Source organism: Mucor mucedo (assembly GCF_025094135.1).
Source record: "Mucor mucedo strain NRRL 3635 chromosome Unknown EV154scaffold_70, whole genome shotgun sequence".
NCBI lineage: Eukaryota > Fungi > Mucoromycota > Mucoromycetes > Mucorales > Mucoraceae > Mucor > Mucor mucedo.
In genome coordinates this window covers 172,470-196,881 of record NW_026252354.1, presented here as the reverse complement: position 1 = coordinate 196,881, position 24,412 = coordinate 172,470, and the positions used below count along the sequence as shown (strand labels likewise).

The 24,412-nt window shown below is 36.1% G+C and overlaps 9 protein-coding genes across 9 annotated transcripts; 6 read left to right on the top strand and 3 right to left on the bottom strand.

Moving 5' to 3' along the window:
• Window positions 1–3,268: 3,268 nt before the first annotated feature.
• EV154DRAFT_514718 (Lecithin:cholesterol acyltransferase-domain-containing protein) lies at window positions 3,269–6,157 on the top strand. The gene is made up of 9 exons (XM_051602177.1): window positions 3,269–3,878; window positions 3,943–4,050; window positions 4,111–4,141; window positions 4,212–4,414; window positions 4,480–4,729; window positions 4,800–5,406; window positions 5,478–5,542; window positions 5,630–5,834; window positions 5,896–6,157. Exons 1-9 carry the CDS (start codon window positions 3,320–3,322, stop codon window positions 6,001–6,003), a joined length of 2,136 nt encoding a protein of 711 aa, XP_051455885.1. The 5' UTR covers window positions 3,269–3,319; the 3' UTR covers window positions 6,004–6,157.
• A 34-nt stretch (window positions 6,158–6,191) lies between these two features.
• On the top strand, window positions 6,192–6,757 carry EV154DRAFT_283571 (uncharacterized protein). Its single transcript, XM_051594766.1, has 2 exons — window positions 6,192–6,665; window positions 6,736–6,757. Exon 1 carries the CDS (start codon window positions 6,228–6,230, stop codon window positions 6,570–6,572), a length of 345 nt encoding a protein of 114 aa, XP_051455884.1. The 5' UTR covers window positions 6,192–6,227; the 3' UTR covers window positions 6,573–6,665; window positions 6,736–6,757.
• EV154DRAFT_283572 (kinesin motor domain-containing protein) lies at window positions 6,758–9,618 on the top strand. Its single transcript, XM_051594767.1, has 9 exons — window position 6,758; window positions 6,829–6,944; window positions 7,032–7,035; window positions 7,105–7,169; window positions 7,233–7,562; window positions 7,632–7,759; window positions 7,817–8,081; window positions 8,168–8,257; window positions 8,320–9,618. Exons 2-9 carry the CDS (start codon window positions 6,942–6,944, stop codon window positions 9,529–9,531), a joined length of 2,097 nt encoding a protein of 698 aa, XP_051455883.1. The 5' UTR covers window position 6,758; window positions 6,829–6,941; the 3' UTR covers window positions 9,532–9,618.
• A 2,840-nt stretch (window positions 9,619–12,458) lies between these two features.
• EV154DRAFT_514713 (aspartic peptidase domain-containing protein) lies at window positions 12,459–14,164 on the top strand. The gene is made up of 2 exons (XM_051602176.1): window positions 12,459–12,744; window positions 12,822–14,164. Exons 1-2 carry the CDS (start codon window positions 12,473–12,475, stop codon window positions 14,047–14,049), a joined length of 1,500 nt encoding a protein of 499 aa, XP_051455882.1. The 5' UTR covers window positions 12,459–12,472; the 3' UTR covers window positions 14,050–14,164.
• A 143-nt stretch (window positions 14,165–14,307) lies between these two features.
• On the top strand, window positions 14,308–15,860 carry EV154DRAFT_604059 (aspartic peptidase domain-containing protein; the record flags this gene model as incomplete). The annotated part of the gene is made up of 3 exons (XM_051607380.1): window positions 14,308–14,471; window positions 14,527–15,502; window positions 15,563–15,860. 3 exons carry the CDS (start codon window positions 14,308–14,310, stop codon window positions 15,662–15,664), a joined length of 1,242 nt encoding a protein of 413 aa, XP_051455881.1. The 3' UTR covers window positions 15,665–15,860.
• Window positions 15,861–16,074: 214 nt separating this feature from the next.
• EV154DRAFT_423810 (uncharacterized protein) lies at window positions 16,075–16,780 on the top strand (the record flags this gene model as incomplete). The annotated part of the gene is made up of 2 exons (XM_051596160.1): window positions 16,075–16,169; window positions 16,267–16,780. 2 exons carry the CDS (start codon window positions 16,075–16,077, stop codon window positions 16,778–16,780), a joined length of 609 nt encoding a protein of 202 aa, XP_051455880.1.
• A 1,303-nt stretch (window positions 16,781–18,083) lies between these two features.
• Window positions 18,084–19,509, bottom strand: EV154DRAFT_406251 (kinesin motor domain-containing protein; the record flags this gene model as incomplete). The annotated part of the gene is made up of 6 exons (XM_051595339.1): window positions 18,084–18,278; window positions 18,350–18,445; window positions 18,589–18,775; window positions 18,849–18,976; window positions 19,052–19,375; window positions 19,441–19,509. Coding segments are annotated over 6 exons (999 nt in total), but the record flags the coding sequence as incomplete, so codon positions are not given.
• Window positions 19,510–19,957: 448 nt separating this feature from the next.
• Window positions 19,958–20,230, bottom strand: EV154DRAFT_423916 (uncharacterized protein; the record flags this gene model as incomplete). Its single annotated transcript, XM_051596166.1, has 1 exon — window positions 19,958–20,230. One exon carries the CDS (start codon window positions 20,228–20,230, stop codon window positions 19,958–19,960), a length of 273 nt encoding a protein of 90 aa, XP_051455878.1.
• Window positions 20,231–22,964: 2,734 nt separating this feature from the next.
• Window positions 22,965–24,044, bottom strand: EV154DRAFT_514706 (P-loop containing nucleoside triphosphate hydrolase protein). The gene is made up of 5 exons (XM_051602175.1): window positions 23,958–24,044; window positions 23,870–23,894; window positions 23,739–23,807; window positions 23,300–23,672; window positions 22,965–23,243 (listed from the first exon to the last, which is right to left on the bottom strand). The coding sequence occupies exons 1-5, from the start codon at window positions 23,990–23,992 to the stop codon at window positions 23,059–23,061; spliced, it is 687 nt and encodes a 228-aa protein (XP_051455877.1). The 5' UTR covers window positions 23,993–24,044; the 3' UTR covers window positions 22,965–23,058.
• Between the last annotated feature and the right edge of the window lie 368 nt (window positions 24,045–24,412).

The window sequence follows — 24,412 nt, the reverse complement described above, 5'->3', positions numbered from 1 at the left end:
AAAAAAAACAGTATTGAAGATTGGTAATGTCGTATGCAATTCAAAGCCATGTTATTATATGAATATTTGCAATAACTTTGATAATCGTAAATTAGCGATAACAGTATTAAAAGGGATTCATATCTTCAAAAACTATGTTGGTTTTAATAAGAATGTCAACTTTGTGAAACGCCGAAAAGAAAGCTTGCGTTTTAAACAGAATTATTATATACTTCATGTACAAATTATTTTCAATCAGCTTAGAAATCAGCTATATGTTGTGATCGAGCTTTATATATTCATGTATGCTTGATCTACACAGCATATTTTTATCCATTACGATAATTTTATAAATATTTCTTTTAATGTTGCATATTAAATATTCACAATTGACTTAATAAACTAGCACGATATTCATCAAGCTAAATACAAGTACAAAAGTATACATTTATTATACAATTATTCTAAAAAGACATTATTAATATATTGTACTAATCAGATTAGCGGAGGCCAATGACAAGCGAGGTTTAAAAGTACAAACACGATAAATTTTGAATGTACTTTGATGACTTTTAAATGTACGCGTCAAGTGACACTACAGACCTATTACAGAAACGTGTACCACTCTTTCTTCTATTACATGATTCTCATTGGATTACTTACTTTCAAGATATGGCGTGTCAGTCATAATCTTGCCTGTCATCTAGCCCTGTCTAAGAAGGAGGTCGAATTCAATATGTATATAAAGGACCCCTAAATTTTATGTTAATAAAAGTTCAGTTAATTTTTGCAATCTGGTTAATCTTACTTGTCATTTTTCCTAAATTATCATCGATTTATCACTATATACGTTCACAATTTCCAGATGTCTTCAATTCTTCTACTGGCACCAATTTAAATTACAAACGAAGTAAAATGTTCTTTATTGCAACCATATTAATATATGCCTACTCATAGTAACGTTTATATACTAATAATTTGAGTGACAAAATTTGATGATTTGTACTTTATGTGTAAAGAGTCTACCAGTCGAAATTGAAAACAAAAGGCTGTGTAAACATAAGCAGCGCAATACAAAAAGATGTCAATAAACGTTCAAGCCATTTAAATAGTAATACAACGCTTAAACTTTCATGAATACAAGTTGAAATTACCATAGTTGTAAAATATACTAGACTGCAAACACACTTGAGATGATCTTAATTCTTAATATGCACATAAGGACAATAATCAAAGACACTTTAAAGTGCAATCTATTAACAGCCTTTTTAATTCTTATTTGTACCGATTAATAGAGTCCAATAAATCACTACCTGTGATTTTGTGCCATTTTTTTTTCGTTTTTATATCTCAAATAGCAATTTTTCTGCGTTATAACTTAATCATTTTACTCTCCCTCCTACACGGCAACTTACGGCAATGTTAGGCAGATGGTGAACCTTCGCCTTATCACAATTATAGATTATTACATTTAACAATTTATATAAATAGGATAATTTCTAGATGGATAGTTTCCTTTAGTTTATTAGGAACCTTTAACCTGGAATAAAACCGCACTGGATATTTAACTTATTCCCTGCTTTCTTTTAATCTTTTTGTTTTTCTGTGCAAACCAATACCGTTTACCAAACAGACACCTAAATTCTCTTTAAAAAAATTCATGGATTCGGTACAACAAAAGACAGGTTTTTTCTATATCGAGGAAGAGAGCGAGCTGCTGAAGCGATGATGAACATTTTGGTACACAGTACTTCAAAGTATAACAAAGGTAAAAGAGAAGGGAGGAAAATAAAAAAGCAAAGAAAGAAGAAGTTTAAGAAGAGAGATGTCAAGGTTGATTTGAAAAATACAACGGATAAGAAGTAAGTAGCCTGTCGTATTTCCTCCTATAAATATCTTATAGAATGAACTTCAATATGGCTAAATTACAATATTCGAGTGGTACTCTCACATTACCAGTATAATCTTGTTACAGATTATATATTGGGAATTATAATATTATTGGTTGTTTTTGACTCTCATTAATCTGTTACTGAAGTATCAGCTAATGAGAATTTTTCACTTAATAATTTGGGCCAATCATTATAATAAATAATATTGATTGACTTAAGACCATGTAATCCTAATTACCATGATGCAGAAGATCGAAACAAGCTACTGCTTATTCCTTACATACCAGATTCAATCTCCCAGATGTTTGATATAAAAAACATCCTCCCTTTTGCGACGACTTTCTCCCCATAAATTTAATGAAGGATTAATATAGACTCATTTATTATTATCTCTTTTTATTTCGTTCTTCTATATTTCTATATCTCAAACATCACATAACCCATTTTTTTGTTAAAAAAATATATATGTTATTGTTAATCCTCTTGTTCGGAAAGTCCAAGTAAGTGGCCACTTCCGTATATAAAAAGATAAATCTAAGGCTCCGCTGGTAGTCTTGGGGCAGGATTATTTGGAATAGACTTGGTTAAGCTGAAGGGCCTTAGGTGTGGCGTAACTGGGGTTCTGTGGAGATTATCAAAAAAAAAAAAAAAGTGCAGCTGCAGTTGACCTGATCACTATGACGATTGACGAAAAAACATCCAAAATATTCAGTCAATGTCATTTTGGTGACCTGAGGGTGATTAAAACCCCCTACTTAAAATATAATGGAGTTAATTGTTGTCAAAAGTGTAAAAGGATGTGGCCAAGGGATGTAAATTTGCCAGAAATATGAAGGCGATCTCAAAGGCGATTTGATCAGGAGAAGAAAGACCAGAGGTTTTTAAACCAAAAAAGCTTTAAGCGGTAAGCCTAATATGCTCTCATTATCGTATCGCCGTAGTAAACAGGGTTTCCTTTCAAAAAAGATTCAGATCATTACAGATAAAAATGAAAAGTTATGTGTGTCCGAAAATTCATTTTCTCCAAAAAAGTAGACGACTTGTTTGAAAATTAAAATTTTCAACTGCTTTTGCAAGAATCACTCTGGTACGCTTTGTCCATACAAAGAAAAGAATAGACATAAATACAACTCTTCTCTCTTTTTTTGCAGAATTTTAGAAGGAGCATTAATCATGATAATTTTAAAAGGAAGTTCTTTAAATGTGGCCGTGGATAAAACTTAATATCCCTTCAAGTTGTTTGAAAGTGAATTTTGATTCGTCCAAAAACCAATCACTGTCTAAATTTAAAGTACGAGAAAATGTAAACTCTACAGTCTGGATTTGTACCACCTGTGACATGCGACAATGTTGTCATAACCGAGCACAATAAGACTTTTTTATTTGCCTCCTTTTTATTTTATATTTCTCTGTTTTTCTTATATTTTTTTTTCTTTTGTAATCTTAAAATGCTTAAAAAGAGACACGGTTTTTCGTTCGGAAATGGAGAACAGCATGAGAAACAAGACAAAGATTCAGGTCGATTACACAAGATTTTACGCTATAACACCACACCGACCCCAGTGCAAGAAGAGCAAGAACCCGAAGATATTCTTGCGGACAGTTTGATGTTTCAACAAGCAACACCACCTGTTTGGAAAAGAAAGCGATTTCATTTTATCGTTGGTTTATCAGTAGGATTATTAGCAGCTTATGGAGCCTCGACGACGCCCACTGCACAAACGCATTTAAACGAACTGCAGACGTATTTGACGCTACAGATTGCAGACATGATACCCGTGACAGACTTGGTGGATGAAATTTTTGGCAATTTTACAAATTTCTTTACACCCGTACCTTCTAGTGATCAAAGTTTTATGCCTGCATTGGTGCACAAGCAGGAGATGGACCTGAAACCGCATTTCCCTGTCGTCTTGATTCCTGGTATCATCTCTTCTGGATTAGAAAGCTGGGGTACATCTGAAAAGTCTCGTCGTTTCTTTCGAAAAAGGATGTGGGGTACCACTAGTAAGTAGTTGTGTAGTCTTGTTTCTTACTTGTTTAAACTGACAAATTCTAAAACAAAACAAAGCCATGTTTCGTTCGGTATTACTAGATAAAGAGATATGGACACAGCATTTGAAACTTGATCCTGTCACAGGATTAGACCCACCTGGCATCAAAATCCGTGCCGCACAAGGTATAGTTTTGGGAAACAATTTTACAGCTAGCACATGGAGAACTGATTTATTTAATATAGGTTTGGATGCTGCTGATTATTTTGTCACAGGGTAAAGTAAAAAGAAGGGAAGAGAAAATACGTGTTGTCATGTCAGGGTTTTAAATAAACATGTGAAATAGATACTGGATATGGGCAAAGATTATTGAGAATCTAGCCTTTATCGGCTACGATAACAACAATATGTATTTGGCAAGTTATGACTGGAGATTGTCCTTTTCCAATCTACAAATACGCGATCAATACTTTTCTAAACTCCAGGCGACCATTGAAACGTCCAAAAACACTAAAGGTGTCCCTGCTGTGATCGTGACACACTCTATGGGTAAAAAAAATATAAAGTTTTCTTATGAGTTACACAAGAAATCAAAACTTACAATTTTAAAAAAGGCTCAACCATGTTTCCGTATTTCTTGAGGTGGGTACAAGATCCCAAAGGAGGTAATGGGGGTGACGATTGGACTGAAAAACATATTGCCTCTTTCGTCAATATTGCTGGTCCTATGGTAGGTGTACCTAAAGCACTCACTGCCATGCTATCTGGTGAAACAAGAGACACAATGTCATTAGGAAGTTTTGGTGCATATCTATTAGAAAAGTTCTTTTCTAGAAGAGAAAGAGCTAATTTGATGCGTACATGGTAAAAAGTCATATTGATAACACGCTTTTAATTTACATCTGAAATCATAATAACCGTCATATAATAATAGGGGAGGTGCATCATCCATGTTACCAAAGGGTGGTGATACGATTTGGGGTGATCGCCATGGTGCTCCTGACGATACAGCTCTTGGGCAACATTCGTTCGGCAACATCATTTCTTTTACCAAAAAGAAGCAGAATTCCACTGAGGAGGAAGCTACTAACCAAACGCAGAAAGTCGTGGATGAAGATGCAGTCAATAACTACAGTGTGGATGATTCAATAGATTTACTTTATCAGACTGCCAACGGAGAATATACCAACATGTTAGAATCCAATTATTCTATGGGCATTAGTGAATCCAAAAAAGAGTTGGAAAAAAACAATAAGGATCCAAAGAAATGGTCCAATCCTTTGGAGTCTCAGTTACCAGTAGCACCCAGTATGAAGATATTCTGCTTGTATGGTGTTGGATTACCCACAGAGCGAAGTTATTATTATACAAAGGCAAAAGATGATGTTGAAAATAATGGAGCCAAATGTGATCACGATTGTGAATTGGATGTTGCTTCTTTATTAAACGGGTCAGACATTAAACAAGAAGAGTTTATAGACGCTGTTGTAAAAAAATCGTTTCATCATCCCAATGAAGAAATACCACAACCACCACCCATCGTAAGTTTTCAATAATTATTTTGTTTTTGTCTTTAATCATTCCACTTTTTTATCCTAACTGTTTGTTCAAGTATATTGATGGTGCCATTCATTCACCTGAAAATGGTGTACAAACCGGTGTTCGATTTACAGATGGGTAAGCATAAAACATGTTGGGGGAAAAGCATAGTTCAGGCCCCTTATTCAATGTATATAAACATTTTTTTGACGGTATACTTCTTAGTGATGGTACAGTGCCTGTTTTGTCGTTGGGCTATATGTGTGCGCCTTCAGGTGGTTGGACAAAACACGCTGATTTGTATAATCCAGGCCATAGCCCTGTTGTTCTGAAGGAGTATGTACATGAGCAAAGTGACAGTAAATTGGACGTACGAGGTGGCTCTAAGGCTGGTGACCATGTGGATATTCTTGGCAACTGGGAAATGACAGTAAGGATCTTTCTCCTTTAAATGAATTTGATACTCATCTTTCTCCCTTCTTCTTAAAAAGCTGGATATTTTACAGATTGTTTCAAACAAGGGAAATAACGTGACACAAAGAATCATATCTCATATAGAAGACTACGCCCAAAAAATTCACATCCATCCAAAGCCATGATAAATATATAAAAGAAAATGGGGAGTGTTTTTTTCCCCTATATATCCCTAATTGGACACTTTAGGAGGATGGTTGTTATCACAAAATAATTAAAGTTTTTACTCCTTCTTATTTGGGAAAGAGTGTGACTGTGTTTCAAAGATATAAATACTGGAACGAGGCCTTAAAAAATTTATGAAACTGTTTTCCCTTTTTACCTACTTTAATATTCTGCGCAGGAAAATATGACGACAGACAGACCATTGAGTCCACCCCCTACACCTCATTGGAGTGAATCGGAACAGAGCATGTATCCTAGTCCAACCTCGTCCTCATCCAATCCCAGAATCAAACGTAGACCGAGTTTGAAAGCATCCTATTCATCAAAAAGCACATCGATTCGTGAGAACGTCCAAGTCATGGTGCGTTGCAGACCACGATCGGTAAAAGAAATGACACATAATGAAGAAGCCTGTTGGTCTATCCAGCCAGAGGATGGTTCAATTGAGTTGGCTTGTTTAAATTCACTTCCCACCATTCGAACGTTTCATTTTGGTAATAAGCCCTCTTCCACCCCTGTACACACATAGACACGTATCTTTATTGACTCTATTATTAGATAATGTACTTATGGGTGTAGATAATGAACAAGTTTATAAAGCTGGTATTTTAGACCTTGTCCGGTAAAGAAGATGAAGAAATATTACTATCTTATGCATAAAAATACTCATTACTGCGAACCCTCTTTTTTAGATCTGCAATGATGGGATATAATGGTAAAACACAGCCACATATGCCAAAACCAACATTATATCAACACCTTCCTTTCTTTTCTTTTTTCAATAGGTACTGTGTTTGCTTACGGCCAAACAGCCAGTGGAAAAACATATGCAAGTATTAAATAAGCAGTGTTTTGTGTATAAACAAATCATTAACTAATTTTTTTCCTTTTTTAGACTATGGTACATACATGTGATTTCAACTTCTGTCAATATTATAGATATACTAACCCCTTATTTACCTTTACTTTTCTCAATTGGCATATCTAGATGGGTAAGTTATAATTTTTTCATGCTCTTTTATTATTATTTTTTAATCGCCGTATCATTTACTCGTATCCAGGTACCGAAAAGGAACCGGGAGTTATACCTCGTGCTGTAAAAGAAGTATTCACGTATATTGAGGAGGTAATTTAATTAACCCCGATAAAAAGAATAGAAAAATTTCCAAAGCTAATCATGCTTTTACAGAATACCACGGGTAGAGAATTCTTGTTACGAGTTTCATACATGGAGATCTACAATGAGAAAATCCAAGATCTTTTGAACCCCCGAAATACAAATCCCGAAATTGTAGAAGATAAAAAAGGTGTTCGAGTGCGTAATTTACGTGAGATCATTGTCAAGACTGCTCTGGAGGTGATGAATTGTATTCGAGAAGGCGAAGAAAACAGACACATCAGCGCTACGGATTACAATGAACACAGTAGTCGATCCCACACCATCTTCCAATTCATCATTGAAAGTAGGCTCAAGGGAATATCAACAAACACTAAAAAAAGTGTCAGATGTTCTCAGTTGGTAAACAAACAAAAAAAAAAAGGCTTAAGTTTCACGTGTATTAATAATGCATTATTTTTATCTGGATAGAATTTGATCGATCTGGCTGGTTCTGAAAAAGTAGCTACCGATATCGAACGAAGAAAAGAAGGTGGTTATATCAACCGCAGCCTTTTAACTTTAGGCAGTGTTATATCCAAGCTCACAAGCGAAGAGCCGTAAGTTTCCATGATAATTGATCGATCTTTATAAATTAACTGAACACTATAAACTAGCTCATCCCACATCCCTTATCGTAACTCCAAATTGACACGTATCTTGCAGTCGGCTCTGTCTGGTAATGCACGTATCTCTGTCATTTGTACTATCAACCCTACCTTCAAATCCAAAGACGAGTCTTTAAATACGCTTCGCTTTGCACAACGCACAAAGCTTGTAAAAACGGCTGCCAAAATGACGCGTATTGTGGATAATTCTGAACTTCAAAATTGCCTCATCAAAATTGCTGAATTGCAAACAAAGATGCAAGAAAAAAATGACGTAAGTTTTTTTTTTTTTTTTTTTTTTTTTTTTTTTTTTTTTTTTTTTTTTGGAAAAAACAATGTCTAAAACCAAATGTATAATAGCTGGAAGCAGAAACAAGGGAACGCCTTAAGAACTTATTAGGGCTTATTTTAACAAGCACAAAGGATGAAAATCCTGATCAAACTGAGATGGTAAAAAGTCTAACATGATTGTTTTGTATGTGTGTTGCTAACCCTTTTTCGTTTTCTTTTAGTCCGACTATTTCTCAAATATATCTCCTGATGATATGATGAAGGAGTCCACTATGCGTGATGTTGTAGCTCGTTGTGAAGAAGGCTTCAATGCTCAAATTACCACTCACCAAAATAAAATTGATAAAATGACTTTAAAGGTCGAGCAACTGCAAGACATGTTGAGTATCATGGAGTCCTTGAATGACAAAAAAGATGATATAATATCTAAAAAAGATGCTCAGATCGAAAAACTTCAACAAGAAATGACATCTTTACAGCAACAACGACAGCAACCACAGCAACGCCAACAGCATACTACCAGACTTACACCACCACACCCCAAAGAATCCATACAGCTCAAAGGCCTACGAGCTGAAGAAAATGAAGATTCACGACCTAATAAGACTGTATCTTTATTTGTTAAAAAATTTGTATCAAAAATCCCCAAGGAGAGCTCGTTAATTGCAAGAACTGAAGAAAAAGAAACTCAGACTGATGTCAAGTTAGAGCTTCAAGTCTGCCAAGCTTTCGGTATGGAACCTGAAGTATCTCAAGCTTCCCCCATGGAACTTGAAGTATGTCCTGCTTTCGATGCGGAACCTGAAGTATCTCAAGCTTCCCCCATGGAACTTCAAGTCTGTCAACCTTTTGGTATGGAACCCGAAGTATGTCAAGCCGTTGAAACCAAGCATGAAGTATGTCAAGTTGCTGAAGAACCTGAAGCATATCCAGTTGATGCATCTCAATCTGGCGAAGCAGAACTGGAAGTATGTCTAGTTGACGAAGAATCTGAAGCATGTCAAACGGAATCAGAGTTAGAGGTGCAAGAGTTATCTGTATCTATGTGCCCAGATACTCCCAAAGCATCTGACACATGTGAGTCGAAAGCAACTCCATCTTCACTCACCACGATTAAAGGGGATGCTAAGCCTCAAACATTTGATATACCCACACAAACCAGCATTACATCATTATCATCATCTTCACTTATACCCATTCATGAAGCAATTTCGTTTATTGAACCTATATACCACCACTCACCAACCGACGAAATTGCGATTGTGGACGAAGATACCCTTACGGAATTACCGGAGCTTGTACACGAACAAAAGGAAGACACCTACGTTCCTTATTCCGAATCCATCCGCCAACCATTCCCATTTTCCTTCATGGTTAATCGTTATACGGTCTTCTGTACCATCATGTATTTTATGGTACAGTTGAACGTATAACGGTTCAACCATGACTTTTTAACCACGGCAAGTTTTGCCGTGGTTGTTATAATTGTAAATAAAAAAAAACTTTCGGTTTTGTTTAAATTATTGTGTTTGTATAATAGAAACTAGTGTGTGTAACTGCTTATGATTAGGTAACTACTTCATGTCATAATGCAGTCATTGAACACCTCCTTACTCTAACAAATCTTTTGGAATTCATACAGAATATTCACTTTTATAGTTTAAACGGTTAAAGGATATTTCAAAGCTAAAACACACAAAAGAAAATGTCAATAATGATAATAAAAAAGGAAACAACCGTTGACAAAAGTTGCCATGATTAAAAATTAAAGCTGTTGTCGCTAAACTGTATCAGGATTAAAAGAAATGGTTATCACAGTTTATTAAAATCGTTGGCAAAAAGTGTGATGACATTTGATTTTTAAACATTGGATGTGAATCAAGCTTTGCAATAAAGATGATACAAAGTTATAAAAAATTACACGCATTAACTTCTGTGATACATATAAAGTAATTTAGACTAAACAAATTATTATTTGCATTGATAACAACCACGGTAAGTCTTGCCGTGGTTAAAAAAATTATGGTTAACTGTTATACGTTCAACTATACCATAAAATACATAATGGTTCAGAAAACTGTGTATTGATTACCCATTTTACCAGTGATGTGAGAAGAGGACTCCGCCTAGCTTTAAGTTAATGCCAAGCCATTCAGAGTCCTCAAAAAAACCAGATATTATTTTCCCAAAAGATCCCTTAAGATATGGCAGCCCTGCTATCACCTTATAGCATAACATTTTGCTTGCACGATAGCCAATAGCAAGCTCTTTGAAAAAAAAACGCCCTATCAGCTCCAGGGTTGATTTCTTTTTCATGAGCATTTGAAAAGTAAATTACACAAACATGGCTTTCCATGACGCTGACTGTTTAAAGTATGAGGCCAGCCAAAAGCTCCCTATTTGACGAACTTTCTGGAAGGGCGTGATGGACAGAAAACAAAGGTGTTGGGGTATAACGTGTAAAAAGAAAAATGAGAGAGAGAGAGATACATTAGTTACTGACAAAAACTAGTTTACGTCAGGATAAATAATTATTTTGTTCAATATCAGCGACCACTTCATAAAGGTTTCAAAAATACAAACAAGAGCAAATTTACGTGATTCAGAACATTGTTTTTATGTTTGTTCATTTACAAAGAGCCCGGATAGTTTAACGTCAATTCAAAGCATCAACTGTTTATGCGATCATGTGAAAGGCATAAAAGTAAACGTGACACGACGCTCGCAGGCATTTTGGATGCATCCAGATTTTTATGGCATGTCAGTCTTACGCATTGTTTGTTTTAGAAACCGGAAAAATAAGTCACCGAAAGTTTTAGGGTAAGAAATGACACCCCTTTTTAAACTTACATTTATTAAAAGCATGTTACAAGAGATGGAGAAATTTTATAGTTTTTTATTCACAAGCGACCTCTATTTATGATACCCTTCATGGTCATTAGAGGTTCTGGTTTTCCCAGCCCAAATCATCATTGATACATTCGCCTTTTATGATCACTTAGGCCGTCCCATCACTACCTTCAACAATCTGACTCTGTTCTCATCCAATTCACTTCATATTTTGCCAAAGAGAGTCTTGGTTTTACGTCTCTATACATTACATTAAAAAAAAAGGTTATGGAGTAAGAACCGAGGCTGTTTAGGGTGGCATACGTGCACAGGGTCTGTCGATGTGAGTCTATACCTGGCGGGTTTTGAATGTCTCCTTTGTGAGCTGAAGGGTTCGCTCCTAAAGCATGCAACTGTACGTTAGTCTGTTTCGGACAACTTAAGGTTTTCCTCTGTGATTTTGGCAACAGTTTGCTTCCAACTTGTAATGCAGTCAACGAATGTAAAACTAGGTATCGCCATGACGCGTTCAATGTCCCGCGGGACTTCGATCATTTAAATGGTCCAAAGATCAAACCACAAGTATAATCGTCGAATTGCCTACGTTGCTTGGTAATGTCAGTTAAAGGCATTGTTAACTTTAATAAAAAACAGTAAATTTTTTTTGACCTAAAATAGCAATAAAGATGACGAATTTGACTGCACGGGTAGGCTTTGTTCCATAAAACGCAAACACAAACATATCCCGGCAAAATTAAGGTTTTGTAATTAAATCATCATTTTCCAAAAAAGGTAACATGATGTAAAACTAGTTGCAGCAAACAGAGGTTCTGCTTGTTTATTCTACAATAAATCACATCACTCCTTCGGGGAAAGGCTGGACGCACGTGTGGTAATGATTCTGACGTACTCCAATGTAAATAAGAGCTCATACGACATTAAGAATTACGCTATCTTTAACATGGGTTATATAGAAGTGCCCTTGGCTCCATCGGGGGTAACTTCCTTCATGACATGAAGCGTACCTGAAGGGGAAGATGTGCCTGTGACTGACGTGTGTGAGACGGAAGGACCCCATTGTTGTTTTTTTAATCAAAGTCTTGGCATTGTTTATAGTTTGCTCTCAAAATAGATAGCTAGTCATTGTATTCGACTATTTACTGATAGAAAAAGAATAGGTGCAAAGTAGTAAGCGTTTATTTTATTTTTTTCCATGATTGAAGCCGAGAAGTGTTGTATAAATGCGTTTCAGATAGAATAAGGGTGGTTGGAATTTGCAGGATTTTTTTTTTTTTTTTACAGAAAGCCAAAAAAAAAAAAAAAAAAGGAGATGAGTGTGTTACACAGTGTAAACTTAATGATGCGATTCTAAAGAGGGGATAAACGCAAAAAAAAGTTTCATACTTTAGTCGGTGGATAAAAAGTAGAGGGTCGTCTCGGGACTAGTATCGGTGTATAATTTATATCAAACTTTTTGTATAAAAAGTAATTTATTTGTTAATATTTTTTCCTTTCCCTTTTTTTTTTGTATAAACAAACAACGCAATGCATATTACAACAGCTATTTTGGCAATTTTGGCCACAGTTGCGTTAGGAATTGAGGAAGGGATTATTCGTGCACCCATCATTCGTAACCCCAATGGTGGTAATCCTTTACAAGTCGCCAAAAGACGTCTTCAATCCATCCAAAGGAGACAACTTGATAAACGAGATCCCTTTCAAGCTCCTCTTTACAATGACCAAGGCTCACAGTATTTAATTGAAGTCGGCATTGGTTCTCCAGCTCAAACATTTGCTGTCACTCTCGACACTGGCAGGCAAGTGTTTATTAGAAACTAAAAAAAAAAAAAATTACATCAAGTATGACTTACCGCCCTCCCCCTCTCATTTTTAGCGCTGATCTATGGGTGCCTTCTACAGCATGTCCTGCTTCGAATTGTCCCTTTTCTCGTTTCAATTCAGCCGCTTCATCCACCTTTAAAACGTTGAATAAGCCATTTGGTATTCAATATGGTATCGGTAGTGTCAATGGTACCTATGCTACAGACACCGTGACTGTGGGTGGTGCCACCATTCCAAACCAACAGTTTGGTCTTGCCTCAATCACACAAGATATTTTACAACCGCATACATCCATGAATAATGACTCTTCGGGTAATCAAAACCAGGTGGAAGCCAACGGTATTCTTGGTATGGGATATCCATCATTGACACAAGCGAATAGTCAAGGTGAAGGAGCTTACAACCCATTTGTATTTAATCTGGTGGCCAAGGGATTGATCAAGGAGCCTGTCTTTTCCATCTATTTAAACAGTATTTCCAAGACGGGTTGGGCAGGCGAAATTACATTGGGAGGTATCGACACAACCAAATTCGATGGAGATTTAACATATTTACCGGTGGCGTCTTTAACCAGTAAGTCATCTACCATGTCTGGTGGTAATAATAGTAGTAATGCTGGGTACTATTACTGGATGGTGTATGGTCAAGGATTAGGTGTAACAAATTCCAATACGGGTACAAATCCAAGCTGGAGATTACGTGAAGTGGGAGCATATATTCTAGATACGGGTACCACTCTAACTTACTTACCCACCTCTGTTGCTACTGAAATTGTCACTGCCTTTGCTGGACCCAAAGGATTTGCTCTTGATAAACAATCGGGCGTGTTTATTGTGGATTGTGCTACCTCTCAATCACCCGCAAGGTTTGAATTGGTCATGTCTCAATCTAGTAAAGTGAGTGAGAATCCTATTGTGCTGAGTGTGCCAGCGAATGAGTTGGTGATTCCTATTGATACAACAGATGTGAATACGGCAACCATGTGTATGTTTGGTATCGCACCTTTAGGTGGATCTGGCGGAATTGGTGCAAATATGTATTTGATTGGTGATTCTGTGCTTCGCTCTTCGTATATGGTTTTTGATATGGGACAAAATCGTGTGGGGCTTGCTGCTACCAAGGGCATTGGCGGTACATTGAGATTAAATGGTACTACCACAGCTACTTCTAATACATCATCGGGAGTTCCCAACAGCCAAAGCTCGTCCGATGCTGTATTTCAAAAACAAAGTCTTGTTTTAACAATGGGTGCTTTAATATTCACTGCGGTTCTTATTTAATAGTATGACTGCTTGTATCTATATATTCTATATATAAAACCTCTTTTTTAAAACCTTGTTTATACGCACATACACACACTTAATGATAATAAAAAATAAAAAAATTGATCTAGGGTTTTAATTAACTGAAACTTTTTTTTTCTCTCTCTTTTTTCTTTATAATAAATAAAATTTAAAAAAGATTAATTGATACGTCTGCTCTTTTCTACATAATTAATGATTGCACTTGTTTTTCTGTTTGCGTGCGTCAGTGCGTCCATGATCAGTTTACCCATTACGAAAAGATACAACACACTGAATGGAGTACAAAAGCGCGGGTTACACCAAGCCACGTTATTTAATGACCAAGGATCTGAATATTTGATAACCATTGGGATTGGTACACCTATTCAAAATTTTACATTGTCACTGGACACAGGAAGGTATAAAAAAAAATTTTATTATTTTATCTCTGCTTTCGCTGATAAACCAAGAAAGTGCTGATTTATGGGTACCGTCGATAGAATGCCCTACAGAGCAATGTCCATTAGCGCGATTCAATGCGAGTGAATCCTCTAGTTTTCAGCGGATAAATTCGTCTTTATTCCACGTGCAGTATGGTATTGGAAGTGTCAACGGAACGTATGGCCGAGACGAGATCTATTTGGGGGAAGCGCACGTGTCACAACAACAATTTGGACTGGCGAGTTCTACACATGACCTCATTGTGGTGACATCGGAAAAGACCAATGAAATCTCCAATGGTATATTTGGACTGGGACATCCATCCCTGACCACCAGCAAAGAGAAATACGAGCCGTTTTTGTATCAATTGGCCAAACAAGGCAAGATTGATCAGGCCATGTTTTCGATCAGTATGGGGGCTAGACACCACGATGGATGGAGTGGAGAAATGCTGATTGGAGGGATCAATAATGATAAACATGTAGGCGAGATACAATATGCAGCAGTCATGGAAAATAGCACTTATTGGATGGTAGGCGGTCAATCCATCCAGCTTATAGAAGAAGACAAAGTGACGATGAATGAAACATTTGATGGTGTACGAGGGATGATTATAGATACGGGTACGACATTAACGTATGTAGATCACCCATTGGCAGACAGGATAGTACAATCTGTGGTGGGTGGCCAGAATAATGTGGCACTGGATCAAATGTCAGGTACATATATCGTCAACTGTCAAGCAGAAAATTTAAGCAAAGATAATCAGGTACACATCTTGCTGGAGAATGACATTGTCTTGGAGATTCCAGTTAAAGACCTGATCATCCCATTGGATGGTAAGACAATACAAGAAGCTACACAGTGTATGTTTGGCATCGCACCATGGATGACCACAGGAACAAGTGCAAAGATGAATGAAAAGGGTTGGATCCTGATAGGCGATTCTGTGCTGAGATCCACCTATCTTGTCTTTGACATGAAAAAGAACCAGATTGGGTTTGCAAAGGTAATTATTAGAGTAACACAATGAATAAACAAAAATCGCGTGTTAAATTCACTTTTATAGGCTGCCCATTTACAGGAAATGATGCAATCTTATGCAAACAGTGTATCACCGCCATCTTTAGCCTTTCTCTTATTCTCCGTTATAACATTAACGTTGACATAAATATATATATAAAAAAAATAACGTTTCTTGTAACACCCTCTCTATTTACATTCCCCGCTTGATTGCTGCTAAAAACAACAAATACATGGTCCGTGCCACTTTCTGTACTATCTTTTCTACCGTGTGACTCTTTTCATGTGGCTTGTTGCCGACTACATATACGTCATTCGTAGGGGGGGGGGGGGAGAGAGAGAAGAGGGCGGTTTTTGAAACACCTCTATTTTTCATTTGTCTCGAATTTGTTTAAGAGGTTCTATTCGATTAAACTCCGCCTATATTTCATTTGTTCCTTTTTTTAATATTTTTTTCCTTTTCTCTCTTTTTTCTATTTTTTTTTTTTTTTCAATTTTTTTTTTTTTTTTTTTGTGAAATACTCTGGGGAAATGACGCTTGATAATAAAGAAATGTTAATGAGACGCTTGGCAGATGCTAGTCAATATAAAATATACCCATCGATTATTCCTAGAAACGAGCTGCCTTTAAGAAAAATCTTATTGACCACGAGGTAATTTCCCACACACACAAACACAGGAGTAAAAAAAAAAAAGAAAAAAAAATAAAATTTTAATTTTTTATATTTTTTTGTTTTTTCATTATTATAGATTATGGAATCATGTACGCAGACAGCAAGCGTTGATACCCTCTGATGACTGGTTATTTGATCAGCAACAACAAGAAGCACTCTTCATGTTTAACAGCAGTGAGAATAATATACCCAGCGAAGAGAATAAACTCGCTACCATAGCAACCACAAATAACAGTGATTGGACTTGGTTTAACGAGGAGCAACGGGAACAAACGAAGGAACAAGTCCTTTTAGACTCGATAAATAATACTAGCCAAGACGAAAAAGAACAACCAAACAACAACCATCATAACACTCATACCCAACAACAACAGTTGCTGCTAATCAAATCGACGACTAATTTGTTATCTCATGATACATTAACAATAGAAAGAAAACGTTCTTTTGAAGACTCCGATGAATCAACCAAAAAGCAGCAGAAACTCAACTACCATCATCATCATTATTCAATCGATTCCCCGGCTTCACCGGCTGGTCCGGCTTCTTCCCCATCTTCTCCAAGTAGCCCTGCAGTCTTATTAAGCGCATAAAGTAATATATATTTTTTTTAAGAGAACCCAAAAAAAAAAAAAAATAGGTGCGGAAAATCCCTTTTTTTTTTAAAAATAAAAAAATAAAAAAAATAAAAAAATCTATTTTTATAATCACGGTAAAAGGTATACCCCTATTTCGACCAATGATAGCTTAATGAGGCGTATTTTACCATGAATGGTAAAACCGGGGATTATAAATAAACATTGCACAAAACAGCATGAACTGGTTTAAAATGTCATTTTCACCACAAAATGTAACCAAAAAAAAAAAAAAAATCCATTTTTTTATATACTAAAAAAAAAACAAATACAAAGTAACATCCCCGGTCGATCTTGTCATACTTTAAATTGTTTGGTAGAAAACAATATACAATGCAACACATAGAACTATCCACCGATTAATCAAGATTGAAAAAGGTAATACTTGGTTAATCGATCTTGAATACGCAACGTAACCATCATCATCTTCCGTCGTTGCCTTGGTTATGATCACATCACATGATTGGGTATCAGCTGTTGTTGATTCTGCATCACTGTCATCACTACTATTACAAACAGGATTCCTATTTTCCCAGAAACAAGCTTCTTTTTCTTTACTATATAGAGCTAAATGAAGCATTTTTTCTTCTTCATCCGTGGCATAGTCAGGTACTTCATCTTCTTCCATTGCCACATAATCGGGTGCGCTTTCTTCTTCGTAATCAGGCACCTGCTCTTCTTCTGCCGTTGCGTAATTGACACATTCTCTTACATCCAAACATTCAACAACCTCCTCGGAGACACTTGCAGGTGTATCTTGTAACTCAAAGCAGTCTTCCTTCTCGACAGAAACATATTCTTCTAGCAGCTCTGGTACAAACTCTTCCTCTTCAATGATACCAACTGCATGTGTCAGTGGGAAGGGATTTCCAAATTGGAGAAATAGCACGGCTTCCTTAATCGGAATAAAATCTGGTGTAACAGGGAGCGAGGTGTGAATGGCGTTTTGTAGTGCCTGCGTGATGGTATTTTTGGGGGTATCGACATCACGTGGTTTATTTAAAATGGTCGATGCCACCACGTTTTGGAATACACACGATACAGCGCGCGATATGTCCACCTGAGAGTCATCTAGCGTAGGTTCCCTTTGAGAAGGAGGAGTCAGACCTGTGGTGATGGCTTCCGAGATATGCTGGACGGATTGGACAATAGCGGGGGTAAGATCGCTCATGGGGGGTGTTTGTGTAGCGGAGTGAGATGCAGGAGTCGGATGCGTTTGAGTCGATGTTTCAACCGTCTTTGGTTTGGCTCGTAGGTCGGCAATGAGTGCATCACGCTCGGACAGAACCTCTCTCATAATTTTCATATCGGCTTGCATGGCTTTTACATGAAGCGTCATTTTATCCATTTGGATCTCGTGAGCAAGGATTTGTGCAGCAAACCCTTCTTCGCATCGAGCCACTACATCACGCATGGTTGTTTCTTTGCTTAAATCATCTGCAGATAGATTGGCGAACTGTGAAAACTTTATAGTGAGATTAATAAAATTATTCTCTTTTCATTGTTATCTTTTTTTTTTTTTACCACTTCTGACTGGTCTATAAGCTGGTCTTGGTCATTTTTCGAGCTTGTTAAAATAAGGCCTAATAAACTCTTGAGACGCTGTCTTGTTTCAGCTTCCAGCTGGAATAAGTATGTTCGAGTTAGCTATGCAGGATTTTTTTTTTTTATCTTTATCTTTTTGTTACGTTATTCTTTTCTTGCACTTTGATTTGTAATTCAGCAATTTTCAATAAACAATTCTCGAGTTCAGAATTATCTAGAACACGCGTCATTTTAGCAGCTGTTTTGATGAGTTTGGCACGTTGAGCAAAACGTAAGGTATTTAATGATTCATCCTTGGATGATAAGGTTGGATTAATGGTACAAATAATGGCTATTCTTGCATTTCCGGATAAAGAAGCCTGCAAAATCCGTGTTAATTTTGAGTCACGATAAGGAATATGGCTGGCACTAGAGAAAAAAAGAAAAATGAGTGAGTGGGGGGACGTAAAATTTTAATTGGGTAAATAGATTAAACGCCTACGGTTCGTCACTGGTAAGTTTGGAAATAACATTGCCCAAAGTCAATAAACTTTTGTTGATATATCCACCTTCCTTTCTTCTCTCTAAATCCGTAGCGACCTTTTCAGAACCTGCTAGATCGATTAAATTCTGTTGTAAACAAAATAAAAAAGATCAATAAGAATTGGGAGATGTGATAATTAAAAAAAATATATTTAAACGTACGAGTTGAGAAACGCGTACACCTCTGCTAGGGACACCTCGGGGACAACTTTCGATGACCAATTGAAAGATGGTATGAGAACGACTACTGTGTTCGTTATAGTCAGTAGCACTAATATGACGATTTCCTTCGCCATCCTTGATATAGTTCATGACTTCTTGAGCGGTTTTGACTGTGACTTCTTTCAGATTACGCACATTGACGCCCTTTTTTTTGTCTTCGATGATTTCCGGACTCTTGTTTTCTGAATTCAACAAATCTTTAATCTTTTCATTGTAGATTTCCATGTACGACACCCGCAGCATATATTCTCTCCCAGCTGTGTCCTAATATGTGGATTTTTTTTAGGCGTTTGTTTATTTGTTTGTTATCTGTCGAATGCTAAACTTACCTCCTCGATAAAAGAAAACACTTGCTGGATGGCACGTGGAATTACACCTGGTTCAGCTTCTGTGCCCATCTTTAATTCAAAAAAAGTTAGTTTATGGGGAGGGAGGGAAAAGTGACATAATGGAGCATATGTAAGAAAAGTATTACCATTGTCTATACATATTAAAATGCTGTGTTAATTTAGGCACATTTTATATATATATATATATTTTCTGGGTATCTTACATAAGTTTTACCACTTGCAGTTTGACCATACGCAAACACAGTGCCTAATAACATATTTAGTGACTATATAAAAATAAAAATAAAAATGTGTAAGGCTACATACCATTGTAACCTACCATGGAGGATCTGCAAATACAGGACACATTAGCATTTATGTATGCCATCTTTCTTTTATTTATTTATTTTTCGTACCTGACAAGATTATAAATACCAGAGTTATAGACTTGTTCATTATTTACACCTTTTACAACGTTATCTGTGTACAACCATGGATAAATAAGTAATCAGCGGATTTATTGGGAATTGTTTGCGAATTTACCATAATTGAAAGCGGCTATATTGGAAGGTCTAGCCAAGCCAATTGATCCGCCTTCCGTATTTATCGCCCAGCAAGGTTCTTCGCTTAATTCTTTTTGGGACCTTGGCGGTCTACAACGAACCATGACTTGCACATGTTCTCGAATCGATGTTGATTTTGAAGGTTGACGTGAGCTGGAGGATGAAGATGTGGGACTGGGATATGCTGATTGGTTCCATGAAGCGTGTGTGGATGATGATGTTGACATGTTGTGATAGGTTAACTAAAAAAAAAAAAAAAAAAAAAAAAAAAAGAGAGAAAGAAAAGAGGGGACGCCGTTCTTAAATTTTCACTTCCATGTTTATATGTGTTTATAAAACAGTCCAATTCCCAAAAAAAATTGGGTAGCGAGATTAGAAAAAAAAAAAGTGTTAAAAAAACCTTATTGGGAAACCAACCGTATATTCTTTTCTGTACTCCTGATGACATCTTCTTTCCCCTTGTTTTTTGGGCTTTCTTTTCCTCTTAACCTTTCTTTTTCTTCTCTCCCTCCCTCTCTCTCTTTCTCTCTCTCTGGAGGGGCCCTCTGTTTTTTTATCCATGCGCTATTAAAGGGAGTAAATTTGAATGCGGACAACAAAGCAAAAATGAACAGGTTATTTCTTGACAGCTGTCGTACAACCGAATTCTTTAAACTTTTTGTGTCCATATCACAAAAAAAAAAAAAAAAAAAAAATAGGATTATCATGTAATGCGTACGCATGTGGTTCTTTACAAAGTGTTATTCTCTCCCTTTTTTTGCTTTCATCTTGGATAACTACTAGTTTTCTAGGACAAAAAAGACGATACACGAACAAATCTCAATGAATATAAAAAAAAAAAAAACTTTGCACACGGAAAACCGCGACGTGTACTACATGTTACATTTCGATCGAAATTAGATTAGCTTTTTATCCTTTTACTTTTAAAAGCTTCTGGAGTTAAAACATGCTATTGATAACTTTAAGCTTTTTGTGAAAAAAAAAAAATCCAACTTGTTCTCTAAATAGAACGTTAATAGTGATAAGGATCATCCTTTTTTCATACCTTCAAAAATCATCCAATTAAAATGTTTTCTTGTCGTAAGTAGATTACTCAGGAACAAGAACGGAGCATGGATGCATCCAATGTTCTACGTAAACTAACGCTAAACTCATCATCCTGCAAAGTAATCGTATAAAGTCTCCCCGCAAACAAATATCCCCCCACACCCACGAAACCTAAACTTACAACTGTGTCTAAACAAACAATTGGGGAGGCCTTCTTTTGTTTGACAGCCTGCGCCGCTTGAATAGCACGTTTCACTATTTCATTTAACTTTCATAACCCATTTTTATAAAATAGCGAAAACCTTCATTTATCCCGAGATAAGATTCCAGATATTGAACTTGTTCATCAATATCATCTTGGAAAGATGTTCTAGAAAGGGTTGGAGGACCAAATAAAGAAGAGATAATGAGCTGACAGCTGTAAAAATAATGCCGCTTCAATTTTTGCTTTAGAAAAAGTTGGGATAGATGAACCGCAAACAAGACTGTAACCGGCAATCGATCAAAGTTTGTAAATATGCTAAATATTTGGGTAAAGCTGTTTTACTCGGTGGGTAATTTATTCTAAAAGAAATGCTGGGCAAGTTAATATAAACATCAAATCAAATGAGAATGGAAAAGGACAGCATATTTCACTAATCCGGGAGGGAGCGGTGATCAGCGTACATTCAGAAAGAGAAAAGGGTGACACAATCAACACTATACTCGATCTATATATGTGAAAACATAACATTCTGGTTTCGGGAGAGCCTGCAATGATGTTTGGGCGTAGGCGTAACGTATAAACACATGATGATTCATTTTATTTATTTATTTATGGGAACAATCTATCTACGGATTTATATTGGGACATAGTCATCCATCATGAAAAGAAGCATATCAGATCCTTATCATTCTTTCAACGCACTTTTTTTTGAGTCTCATCTCAAACCTGACTGTTGAGAGAAAGAAAGAAAAAAAAAGTGGTATACGCAGTTTGGATTGTCATCATGACATGAAATGTCTTCATTGTGAATGTAAATGATATATATAAATTTGATACATTCCGTTTTCTAGACTTATAAGATGTATATACCCTTTTAATTTGATGATGGCATGCATCTAGGCCTTACTTACAAAGTGGATGATATCACTTTTTCCCTTTGGATTATGCAGGTCTATATTTGAGGACTATATGCAAAAGGCTATGATAAATTATACATTAAAGGGAAGAGAAAGATAAGTAAATACGTCGCACTTTTGCTCCCGAATACTTGCTATATTATTTGTTTCACATAATGTTTAATTGGGCACTGTTTTCAGTTTACCACTCCCTAATGATGATGTTTCTGCTCCAGTTTTTTCTGTTTTTTTGTTTGTTTGTATAAAGCCAATCATTGGTGCTTACAAGCCAGACTAAGAAACCAAAGGGCGCAGAAGTGCTTTTTTCTATTTTCTTCACGGGCAAATTAAAATAACCCTGTGAACCAATCATTCTTCATTATATCAGACATTTATCTTGACCTTATCCGTTTATGTAAGTAACATGAGGGTTGAATCAATGTAGAAAGGGGCACCCGACCTCCCTCTTTTTATATAATGTGGTTTGTAAAGAATAATACAGTTATACATAGTTGTATATATACTAAACTTTGTAATGTTACGTACTGTCATTGATATTCAACAATGATGCTTCTAAAACCTGTTCCATATATTAGACGGCACTACTACTTTTTTACAGCCTTTACAAATCTGATTAACTACGTAATGGTAAAAAGTGGAGTAAAGGATCCAACTCAATGAGCATATAAGTCACTTTATTGAAGCATTTTTTGTAGTTTAAACTGTTCCTGAATTTGTTCTTCTATTTCAAAATAGCTGAAGAACGTTTAAGAATATAGTGGGTAGCTACAAAGTAAATCAATATCATACAATGTGTCTTCTCTCTCGTTTATTATTAATTTATTGTAATGGATTTAAATTGATTTTTTTTTTAAAAAAAAAGGAACATCGTTGTATGATTGATGAATCATGTATAGTTCTGAGTAAGTGAATTTATCACGACTGTCGTCATTTCTTTTACGGATGTGTTGTCTGTATTGAGGATTTGAATAGAGGGGTCAATAGTCTTGGGATCTAACAGATGACTGTTCCATAATAGGTATTGTGGATACACAATTTGATCGAAATAACCTGGTGGATCTACCCAATAGCCTAAATAAAACAAATCAACACAATGACTCAAACAACCCTAGATCCATTCCTTTTACCCTGTAAAGTTTTATATCCTGGTCTACTCTCTCTTCTTTTCTTCAGGACTTGCCTTGAAGCCGTGACGAAAAATTTGTTATCTAAATTAGCACACACGTCTTCATCGCAGAATAATAAAAATCCTTCTACGATAATAAAAATAATGTCCTCCAGGAACTTTAATTGGTCGGAAATGTCATTGAAATCTTGTTTAGTCATCAGGTCAGAACCATGATGATTATTCTGCAGCTTTTTTTCTTTTTTAGTCAATAATGCAAATGGATCCCTTCTTGCCTTATCAATGGCTTCATTTAAACTTTTGAAATCAATGGCTGCTGGTGAGTCCCAGTTCGCTAAGCCTGTATTTTCATCAATCGGAATTTGATCGTCAGACTATTTTCAACAATGAGTTTGCTAGCTCGAATTGAAAAAAAAATACGGATATGTAAAAGGGTTCACCTTAAAATACTCGTCTTGGTTAATAACAATAACTCTATTTAAAAGCTTTTTTAAGAGCAACGCTAATGTCTAGATAATGCGAGAATGATTTAACAAGCCAATGAAGAAAGACAAGATCACGCCTGGCTTACTGTTTTCCCGGAGCAAGAAGGTCCACTGTATTAACAAAATGAGAAATGAGAAGGTGAATTAATCGGGATCACGATCATGTGCAGGTACCTTATGCCAATGGTGACAACCTTGGTCAATTGCATGGAATGAAAATAAAGTTTCTGGAAAAAAGAATAGAGTTAAACTTACGGTCCCTAATTTGTCGGTTTTTATAAATTTTTTATGTTTATATACAATATGTTAGACTTTAACATTCGTTGGGTTTCGCAAGAATGTACAGTTGTGGCAAAGTCAATAGGCTATCTATTTGCATTTTTTTTAAAAAAAAAGCTTAGCCTGTGAAATGAGTAATGACTTTCTAAAGAAACGATACATGCAAAAGTTTGAAAAAAGGTCCAAGGGCTTTAATGAATCAGAAAGAGTTGTTTGCGTCCGAAATGATCAATAAGTATTATAGTAAGCCAACAGGTTCTCATTGCTTGTCAATTCAAGTCGATAAAATTTATGCCGCTGCATAATCTCAAACTATAAATTCAGCATTTGATAATTGCAGATTTGGCACT

What these genes read in the sequence shown, in the direction of transcription:
- EV154DRAFT_514718 (XM_051602177.1), top strand. Translation starts at nt 3,320, where the DNA reads ATGCTTAAAAAGAGACACGGTTTTTCGTTCGGAAATGGAGAACAGCAT. An exon ending in TACCACAACCACCACCCATC is followed by an intron (nt 5,407 to 5,477) that starts GTAAGTTTTCAA and finishes TGTTTGTTCAAG; the next exon opens with TATATTGATGGTGCCATTCA. An exon ending in TTGGCAACTGGGAAATGACA is followed by an intron (nt 5,835 to 5,895) that starts GTAAGGATCTTT and finishes CTTCTTAAAAAG; the next exon opens with CTGGATATTTTACAGATTGT.
- EV154DRAFT_283571 (XM_051594766.1), top strand. Translation starts at nt 6,228, where the DNA reads ATGACGACAGACAGACCATTGAGTCCACCCCCTACACCTCATTGGAGT.
- EV154DRAFT_283572 (XM_051594767.1), top strand. An exon ending in GTGTCAGATGTTCTCAGTTG is followed by an intron (nt 7,563 to 7,631) that starts GTAAACAAACAA and finishes TTATCTGGATAG; the next exon opens with AATTTGATCGATCTGGCTGG. An exon ending in ATCCTGATCAAACTGAGATG is followed by an intron (nt 8,258 to 8,319) that starts GTAAAAAGTCTA and finishes GTTTTCTTTTAG; the next exon opens with TCCGACTATTTCTCAAATAT.
- EV154DRAFT_514713 (XM_051602176.1), top strand. Translation starts at nt 12,473, where the DNA reads ATGCATATTACAACAGCTATTTTGGCAATTTTGGCCACAGTTGCGTTA. An exon ending in GTCACTCTCGACACTGGCAG is followed by an intron (nt 12,745 to 12,821) that starts GCAAGTGTTTAT and finishes TCTCATTTTTAG; the next exon opens with CGCTGATCTATGGGTGCCTT.
- EV154DRAFT_514706 (XM_051602175.1), bottom strand. Translation starts at nt 23,992, where the DNA reads ATGCAATTGACCAAGGTTGTCACCATTGGCATAAG. An exon ending in CTTCTTGCTCCGGGAAAACA is followed by an intron (nt 23,808 to 23,869) that starts GTAAGCCAGGCG and finishes CGCATTATCTAG; the next exon opens with ACATTAGCGTTGCTCTTAAA. An exon ending in ACCAAGACGAGTATTTTAAG is followed by an intron (nt 23,673 to 23,738) that starts GTGAACCCTTTT and finishes TGTTGAAAATAG; the next exon opens with TCTGACGATCAAATTCCGAT.